This window comes from Psittacula echo, assembly GCF_963264785.1.
Source record: "Psittacula echo genome assembly, chromosome: 4".
Lineage (NCBI taxonomy): Eukaryota > Metazoa > Chordata > Aves > Psittaciformes > Psittacidae > Psittacula > Psittacula echo.
Window position 1 is genome coordinate 51,724,846 of NC_137738.1, and position 9,821 is coordinate 51,734,666.

Below are 9,821 nucleotides of genomic sequence, written 5' to 3' on the forward strand. Positions count from 1 at the left end.
CCTCCACTCATGACTGTGACCAGAAGCAGATGCTGGAAGACTTGCAGTCCCACATCAACAGAGGAACTGATGGAGGAGCGACCGAAGAAATGAACGCCTGGTATCACGAATGTGTCATTACAGTAAAAGGCAGGAGGCAATTGCCAACATCAGATACTGATGTGCTACCGATAAGATATGTCATGGTAGCTCTACATCCAAACTGCAGTTCCATTAAGCCATGCTGATAGATTTACTCCCAGATGTAGGAGCTGTGGTACAAATGCCGAATTTTCTATCACTTTGCTTATTTTAGTGATTTCCAAATTTACTCCGTGGCTCACTGGCAGTCCACTGGGTCATGGCAAATGCTCTGCCGGTCATCATAGTTCACTGAAGTATGAGGTATGATTCGCTTGAATCATACTTCATTTCTGTCAGTTAAAAGGTCACAGTGAGAAAGGTGCATAACTGTCAGAGCTAAGTTCTGAAGGTTAGTGGTAGCCTCCAAAATATTTTAGAACTATTGACTTTATTCTACTTTTTTTCAAACTGTAATCACTGGCAGATACATAGAATTTCTTATTTATTACTGTGATAGTCTATACTCGGCTGAATATTAATCTCTCTTGTAGGACCCGAAAAAGCAACTTAATTTGTTAATCTTAATTGCTCTTATCAGAATAAACCCACAAATCTCTGCTGATGACATGTTTGCTTTTGAACTTTTATTGATTGTGTGCTACAACTAATGATGAACCCAATCCTCCATCTGCACTCCGTTGTTGACTTCAGAGGAGTTTTGACTCTGCACAGCCAACTAAGCGTTTACTACTGATTACGAGACAGAAATTTAGGATGCTCAAACTTCAGTAGGAAGGGAGTGAAAGGGTGGAAGACCAGACTTTCCTTCTAGTAAAGATTACTTTGGCAGTAGGCACAAAAGAAGTGATGCTTCAGGACTGGGTCCTTCTGATAGGGTAAAATAACAAACAAACTTCAATTTATATGGGCTGGGAGTCTGGCCCAGCATATACTGAATTAGTCAGTTCAGGCTTCATTATTCCTTTTCCTTAAAAAAGCAGGAGTCTACAATATAATATATAGAATGGGGGACTTGAATATTAAAGAGAATGAAGCAATGTGGGCTCACTGACTTCTTGAGGGCAAGTGGTTTGTACTGTATTTAAAAATACTTAGATTAAATGAGTATTTGAAAATGCTTTGCTAGCAGTCGCTTAGGACGTATGCTTAAAGGAGAGCATCTGGGCAAAAGAAACAGACATACAGAGAAAGTGTTCCATGTAGCAGATGAATTTGACAGGTGTCTTCTTTACCCTCCTATTGCCATTTTTATTTTAAGTACTGTATTCACTAGTAGCGATTCACAGATTTTTAAAGCCAAAATGATCAGTGCAAGTGGTGACCATACCCTCTTTTATAGTAACTTACATAAACACATTCTAATTCACGCCAAATAACTCCTAGCTATACCAAAGCACGTTTTACAACCAGCCCAACTGAAAGACCTCGGCCAGCAGATGATGTACACCATGTCCAGGTGAGGTTCTGACATTTATTTGCCTACACTGCCAAATTAAAGGGTCAGATTTCCATTCTGACTCTTCTAGCTGTGATTTTTGAGCCACTTGCTCTTGCTGTGAATTTAACTTAACTCTTGTAGTTTAACCAGAAAAGTTTGAGCCAGTATTTGGTACCTTCTCCACATTATACCAACCACCTATTTGCAGCCAAGACTTCCAGCCCTATTCCCCTAAAATCACACCGCTGAACAGGGTGCTTAAGCAGGACCAAGGCGGGTCGGCATGAGAAACACACCACAAACACCCAGAGGCTGGGAACCTGGGGCTGCCCAGCGCTCATGACCAACACCGGCTGCTGCCAGGAGGGAGACCTGCCGCCTTCCCCGGCCAAAAGAGCTGCCCCAGGATGAGACAGCGGCCGTGAGGACTGGAGGGGAGCGGAGCGGAGGGGAGCGGAGCGGAGCCTAGAGGAACGGAGCCTCGAGCACCTGCCGGCGCGGGCTGCCCGCCGCGGCTCAGGACAGCAGAGGTCGCCGCCGGCCCGGCGCTGGAGCTGGCGCTGGCTGTGGCCCGGCGAGCACCAGGTGCCGGAGCAGACACGGGCGGAGGGGAGCCAGCTCCCCAGCGCTCGCCCCACAAGGGTGCTACCCTACCCTACCCCCGACCCAGGGCTGAACCCCTCTACCGCGCCCCTCGGGGTGTCCTCGTCATGGTGGGGGGGGACCAGCAGCTTGTGGGCCGGCGGCTGCCAGGGGTTAAAGGAGTGGGTGGGAAGTGATGGAGACTGCGGAGCCCTCCCTTGCCAAGGATAATAAATCGGATGCCCTGACATGTTTTACTTAGCCCTTAGTGCTCCCTCGCTGCGCGGCCGTGGGGATCGGAGGGCTGGAGTCCCCGGTCTCTCTCGTCCTCGGCTCCGCTTTAGGGGCACTTTAGGTGAATCAAACTTTGTGTGCAGGAGGCAAACCATACAAAGGAGGTTTTCAAGGGCTGGCCATGCCAAGCAGGGGAAGGGAGCGAGGACTGAGAAAAAAAAAATAATTAAAATAATAGTAAATCCCTTCCTGTTCCCTCCCTGAGGAAGTAACTGAGTTACTTCTTGCTGATTAAATGCAGGCTGCTGTGTTTTGTGACATTTCCACGGCATCTGCAGCTGTCAGGGAAATGGGACAGGCATAAGCAGCCCCTCCGCGGTAGGTGCGCACAAAATGCCTCCCTCCCCAGAAACGGCGGCGGGTCAGACGCAGGCGGGGTGGCGGTGCCGGACCAGGGGCAAGTTCCGGTGCCCCCTCTTCCCCCCCCCTTCCCCCGTTATCCCGTCCCGCCGGCTCCTGGCAGCGCCCTGGACTTGTCGGGGGGTCACCGTGGACTCAGAACCCCGGTGCTGCCACCACCTCGGAGCCCCACGCCGGGGCTAGGTCCCGCCCGCCGCAGCGCCCACGACCTGGACAGCGCCTGCCCCGGAGTGCCTCGCTTCTCTTCTTGCCCCGATGCCGTGGGGTCCCTCTCCTCTGGCCACCCACATCGCCTCCCCCAGCACCCCGGGCACTGCCCCTCGCCCCCCGGTCCTCCCGCTCCCTCCTGTCACCAACTCGGACCCAGGCGGCATTATCAGGGGCTGGTTGAGTCAGGAGGGATGAGCTCCCCTCATCCAATGGGATTAAAAAATATATATATAAATGAAATAACATAAAAAATCAGAAGCAACAGCCCCAGGGCAGTGCCGATAGTTGACTCGGACGGTGCCACCGAGGTGGCCGGTGGCGAGCGGAGGCTGGAAGTCAGCGGGCCGGGCAGCGTCCCGGCACCCCAGCTCCCTACTCCACACGGCCGGGCTTAACCTACGGCGGTGATCTGCACTGCTGGGGCTCGGGGTGCGTGCTTCTTCACCAGGGAGGGGAAAGGCGCTTCGGGCACCGTGGCCAAAAGTTACCTCTTGTGTCATCGCGCTTTCCCTTTAGGAAGTGGAAAGCGCTAAGAAAGGCCGTTCCCCGTTATCAGGCATTGCAATATAAAGGAGCAGAGGCAGGTCTTCCCGGAGCCAGCTCTGCTAATCCCGGTGAGGTGAGAGAGAAGAGCAGAAAGAGACCAAAAATCGCCTCCATCCCTCCAACTCAGTGAAACTGCCTGCAGCTTCGCGGGCGCGGGATTTGCTGCCTGGCGCCCCTGCAGAGGCACTGGGGCCGAGGAAGCCCCCGGGCAGGTGACCGGCACAACGAGAGGAAGCAGAAGTTATCAAAGTATAAATCTCTTCGCACTTACTTCTTCCCTGTCGCCGTACCCTGGAGGCGTTCTGGCTGCCAATGTATTCCATAAAGTTCAAAGTGATAAAAAACCAAGAAATCAGTCGCAATTGCATAGTAACCCTTTGAGAGTTCGACTTCTGCTTTTCGTTCTTTTCCTCCTTCCTTAAAAAAAAAAAAAATACCAGAGCGGGGTGGTGGGCGGCAAGGGATGAGCACAGCAGCAGAAATACCTGCACTGAGATCCACAGCGGGGCTTGGCCGGCTTGATGGCTTTTGCCTTTTTTTTTTTTTTCTTTCCTCCCCTTTTTATTTCTTCTCCTTTTTTTTTTTTTTTTTTTTTTTTTTTTTTTTCCCTTTCCCTTCCCCTCCGCTTTTCCTATTGCACTTTCCAACCGCCTGCCCCGCTACCTGCCGCAAACCTCAGAGAGCAGTCAGCAGCGCAGAGGAGCCGAGCAGCCGCCGCCGGGGTCCATGCCGGGCGGGCGGCCGGCAGCATGTTGTGGGGGTGCCGGGGTGCGTGTGGCTGTGCGCGCCCGTGTGTGCGCCGGGCGGGCGAGGTGCCGACAGGATGGATGGCGGTGGGAGAGGAGTGTGCGAAGGCGGGAGCGGCGGGGGGGCAGTAGGAGGACCCAGGCCGGCCGCCGCCGCTCCGGAGCAGCCGCGGTCTGCGCCGCGGGCACCGCCAGCCGCCGGGCGCAGGTGGGCCGGGCCCCCCAGGCCCCCCCCGGCTCTCCCGCCCGCCGACTAGGAGTCCCCGGGCTTCATGCGGGAGCTGCTTCGGAGCGGGGCCCCGGGGGGGAGGCCCCGGGGCGGGGCGGGGAGGGAGGGGGCAAGCCCCAGCTCCTCGGGACGGGGGGAAGGAGGCTCCCCGATCTCGGACGAGACCTCGCGGGGCATCGGCGCCCGAGCATCTTCCAGCGGCGGGGACCGCGGCTGCGCTGCCCCCGCGGCGGGCGGGGCGGGACTGGGACCCGGGCAGGGGCAGGAGCGAGCGGCGAGGCTCTGCAGCCTCCCCTGCACCCTGGAGGTCTCCACTCGCCTCCCCTCCGCCGCTGCCCTCCTCGCCTCGGCCCCTCCGTAGGGAGGAGCCCCCCCACTTGCCGGGAGCACAGGGCGGTATGCTGGGAGAGGGGACACAGCGCAGCAGACATACGCACACCATTTAGCCTGAGTCTGCCCCTCACATCTTTGCTCAAAATGGAGATAAGGAGATGCATGTGAGGGGAACGATGGGTGTTCAGCCTCTCCCTCTCCTCGGGATTTTCTCCGTTATTGCCTTTCCCCTCGGGGCAGGGATTTTCCTGGGAGCCTTCTCCGGCGGGACGGAGCAGAGCAAAGCCTCGTGTCCTGCCGAGGCCGGGGCTGTCTCCACGGCCGTCTGGCAGCAGGGGAGGCGAAGGGTTGGGCAGTCCTGAGCAGAGCCACATTGCCCGGGGTGCCCGCGGCCTCCTCCCCGCCGGCAGCGGGACCCTCACCGGAGCCCCGGCAGCAAAGGCGCTGCTCAGGCGCACCTAGGCGGGGCACGGCCGCCTGTTTGACAGAAGCGTTTCGCGTTTCCTTTCTCCGGCAAGGGTTTCTGTTTTGGAGGGAAAGAGAGGACTGGAGAAGGGGAGGTGAGGCTGATCAAGGAGAAACCGGCGACTTCACTGAACCCTCTCTTGCTTCACTTCTTATCTCGATGCCTATCACTGAGATGAGAGAGCAAGCTGGATAAAACGGTGCTGATCACATCAGGAACCTCAGTGGTGTGAGGAGCAGCCACTCTATTTGTAACTGTTTTCCTCAGTCTCTTCCCCCGCTGCCCCTCTCAGAGCTGTTAAATATCTGTACCATAAAATGTGGGGGATTTAAAGGTCTGTGGGAGGCTCCCTTTGAAAAGGACTCTGGGGAAAGTCTTTCTAATCCAGGATACTTGAGACGGATGGGGTGGGATTGCCAGAGAGGCATAAAATAAAAGTAATTCTGCAGACAAGCTGAGAGGCTACACTGACATGAAGAAAGTGCAATTGCCTCCGTGTTTTGTTTTGTTGGAGTTTGAGACTTCTCCTGTGTGGAGATTTCTGAGCAAGCCAGGCAAGTGTTGTAAATAAACAAGGCTGCAGAGAAAGGATGGGACACACATGTGAGCCAACCTGCAGCCAACCAGCCAGCTCGCTCTAGCAGCATTAGCACCAGTGGGCAGAGAGAGCATGTCAAAAAATAAACGCTGCGCAAGAAACATAAGGAAAACATTAAACAAATGGGGAATGCACTCCGTCTCCTTGCCCTGACAAAGCACGGCTGAGAAACTCCACTCACCGCCTCTCCAGCCTCTTCTCTTCCATGTGTTCCTGCTATGGCAGCATACATGGGGCAGATGTACTGAGAGACAGTCCTGGGCACCACAGGGGTTCACCCAAGATCCCTGGCAAGACAGACTCATGGAGCGTGTGCCAACTGAGAGCCAATGCATGAGTGACCAGTGCGAGGGGGCAGAGGTCTCTTACTTGCTATGAAAGAGGGGCAGAGGCATGGAGCAGGGAGAAAACAAAAGCTGTGCCTTGACTTGAGATGGGATCTGAAAAGAGGCAGGGCAACAGGACACAAGAGAGCCAGGTTAACCCCTCAAACCAGCTCCGTTAGGAGGGGGAAAAAAACACCCAACAAAAAACCAAACCCACAAACAGTTACTGCCATTCTGCAATAAAAAGAAGAGATTTATATTGCTGAAATGTGTGGAAGGAGCTTGTTCCAGAGCAAAACTCTGGCACGCAATTCTCTGTTTATGTCGCTCATCCTAATGAGATATCAGTGGCAAAGTTCAGACTGACATCAGCCCTTGGGAGGCAGAGCCAGCGGCCTGGGCTGGCTGCACAGGCCATGCAGCTGTGTCGGGGCCTGTGGCCGGAGGGCTGCCAGCATCGCCAGGATCATCAGGCTTATGAAGAAGCCTCCTCTCGCCAGGCTCTGGGATGCCAGGAGCCAGCAGCAGTGCATGCGGTGGAGGGAGCTGGATGTAGTATTTCCCTGCAGCTAAAAATGGATGAATCAGAAACAGCTCCCAGGACGGTTTTGTGCACCTCTCTGTACTGGGGTTTATTAAAGAGGGTGGGGAGGCGGAGAATGGCTGATGGTCTCTGTTGCCAGAAAGTCAAAGATGTCTGAGCCCTCTGTTTTACTGAACTGCATTAAAACTAGCAGCAGGAGACTGTAAAATCAGCTAGGTATTGTTATGTTGTTGTTGGCTTTTTTAAAAATAATCTTTAATCCAAGAGGAATAGTGTGCGGAGGTTTCACTATTGCAGTTCCTGCCCAGAGGTTTCTCTGCACAGATTTCCATAGCTAGAAAATGTTAATTCCAGTTTTCCAAACAGCTAATAAACTGGGGGGAAAAGAAGGTGGCCTGAAGATGCTTAGATTATACTCAAAAATAAGACAATATTAAATTAATGGCTGATATTGTGCTTGCCTAAAATGACACTCTGGTCATAAAAGCTAGCCATGTGAACAGGACAGCTGAATGCTAACCTTTTGTCATTCTTCTCTAGACTGGAAATAGTTTGTATAAGTGAACAAAAGAGTCACTAATTTGTCTTTTTGATTTTTTTTCGGAAACACAGTAAGGAAATGAAGGCCTTGGAAGCATACTTTAATCAATACGATATCCACATTTTTCAGGGTCTGCTCAGGGTGTAGGTGGCATATGTCAGAATTCCCCACCATGGAGGTATCTGCAGTAGCATCCCCACAGACCTCGGTCAGTCATTTCTGCTGAAGGGAGAAGGGTTAGAGGACTGGAGCACACATCCAGAGTAAAAGTTGCACAATGTGACACATCCACTATTTGTTAAACACCCACAATATTCTTGGCACTGCACAGGACCCCAAATCATGACAGTCTTTGCCCCAGATTTTTCTTTCCCTGTACAAACTAAGAGGCAAGCACAGAGTGGGCAAGGCATGCACAGAAGCACAAATGTGTAAGAAATTACTCAAAACACACAGAGATATATATATCTGTAAGTATGTGTGTGTGTCTGTATTACTACTTTTTTCTCTATTTCCCAATCTGACAGTTGCTGCATTTCTCTCTGTTTCATAACAAACCCCTTTTGTTCTTTAGCCATTTTCAATATAGGAGGCCGATATTCTATAATATCATGAGCATTCTCAAAAGTTGTTAATATCACAAACAAGAGACTGTAATCGCATAGTCTAAATAAACCAAAAGGAGTGATGAGAAATGCTTTACTCACAGTAAGTTGAACCTATGAGAACATTTGTACTGTTTAAAAAATAAACTCATTCCTAAAGATCCAGTCCCAATATCTTTAATAATCTCTTTATGCTTCAGATATTTAAAAGATGTAAGGGCAGAACATTAACAAAATGCGCAGCAGAGAACAATCCTATACTGGCAACAAATAGACTAGATGACCTAATTGATTTTTTCCCGTCTCTGACTTGTGCAATTCCGTCACTGTAATAAAATCCCAGTGTAACCAAAGTCTGCAGGATCAGTCCCTGAATTAACATGTCAGTCTGGACTATTCCTCAGCCTGGGCTAGGTCCAAAGCCTGCTGCTGTCAGCTTGACCCTTCATCAGTCCGAAAGAGATTTGGACCTGGTCTTCTAGATCACACTGGAAGAAAGCTGAATTATTGTTTTATTGTACGTAGGAAAAAAAAGCATATTTGTGCGAAAAACACATGGGCAAATTCTGCAGCACAAACCTTCCAGATGCAGCTCAGTTAAGACAGTCCAACAGGAAGACCTCAAAAGGAGAACTTTTTTGGCACATAGGAAGTTTTAGCACTTACTACAAGGATGATCAAACCATGCTAAGTCATTGTTTCCCTGTATTCATCTATCAGTTGGTCGTCTCTTGGAAATGCATTCACATTGTAAAACTTTTGGGATGCAGACCAGCTTTTTTTTTTTGTTCTGTGTTTGCAGAATCTGTGCCTAGAGCAACTGTACTGGAAAAAAAATCTCAGCATTGCCATGGAAGTATCTGTGTATTTTGGGTGTAAATACTTAACATAGAAGAGAAGTGATTAAAATAAATGTTTTTGTAATGCATGCTAAGTTGGAAAAAAAACCTGCTTTAGGTCTAAACTAACTTTTACCACCCAGGAGGCAATACCAGAATAACTGCACTGGTTTAAATTCACACATCAGTTTGCCTAAGCATATATCTTGTGTGGTGACAGCTCGTAAGGTGGAACTGGAACTGGGTAAAGCTGGAAGATGTGAGTAACCAACAGCAAAGGTTTCACAGGATACTGACACATCCGTTTGTCTAGGCATTGACTTCTCTATGATTTGAATATTTGGGAGGGCGATTCACAACACTAAGTTAAGAGCTGTTTTCTCACTTTGGCAGTGTTCCCAATGAATTTCTTTGGTGTCAGCCTAAGTAGATCCCACACTTGCTCCAGCAACTTGCTCATTCCCACTTCCTACACTGTGCTGATCCAAGCACTAGTAGTCATACACTGGATTAGGGAAATATCAGACTTAAAAATGAAATCCCGAAAATTAAAAAAAAAAAAAAAGTTTTTTTCCAGAAGATTCAGTTCTCTGATCTGGTTCACCATGAGGAAGCGTGAATTAAAAGCTTGACATGTAAAACAGTAAGAGCAGGGAGAGTTTCAAAAGGGTCAGTGAAGTAATCTTACTACTGAAAGTAAAATCACAGAGGTAGGGTCCTTTGGAAAGGCAGAGAGTAAAGAAGAAGCCTGTTTCTTAATGTGTGTGCTCACACCCCAGCACAAGTGATGGACGTACTGTGCGTATAGAGGAACAAGAGGGCATGAAGAAGGATGGTGGTGCACATTGTGGATGGAGTCAATGTTCAGTTCCAGCTGTCCTCAGCAACCCCCTCCTATTGCTAGGAAATCCTGAAGCAGTTCAGCTCTGGTGACCTGAAGGCATAAGAGGTAGTAGCTGTAGAAGAGAGACTGGGCATCCACTGTCACTATCACAACATGAGACACAGGGTGTGCAAGCATGGGGTACCCTGCCCTGTGTTAGCAGAGAAGGGCAACAGGAACTTGACTGAGACACACAT

The 9,821-nt window shown here is 50.5% G+C and overlaps 1 protein-coding gene across 1 annotated transcript in view; it reads right to left on the bottom strand.

Moving 5' to 3' along the window:
* The window catches only part of RSPO3 (R-spondin 3), a 61,432-nt gene extending 56,927 nt beyond the window's left edge, over positions 1 to 4,505 (bottom strand). The window contains exon 1 of the mRNA XM_080616117.1: positions 3,786 to 4,505. Within this exon, the coding sequence (XP_080472243.1) occupies positions 3,786 to 3,882 (97 nt within the window). The 5' untranslated portion in view covers positions 3,883 to 4,505. The remainder of the gene's footprint in view (positions 1 to 3,785) is intronic.
* Between the last annotated feature and the right edge of the window lie 5,316 nt (positions 4,506 to 9,821).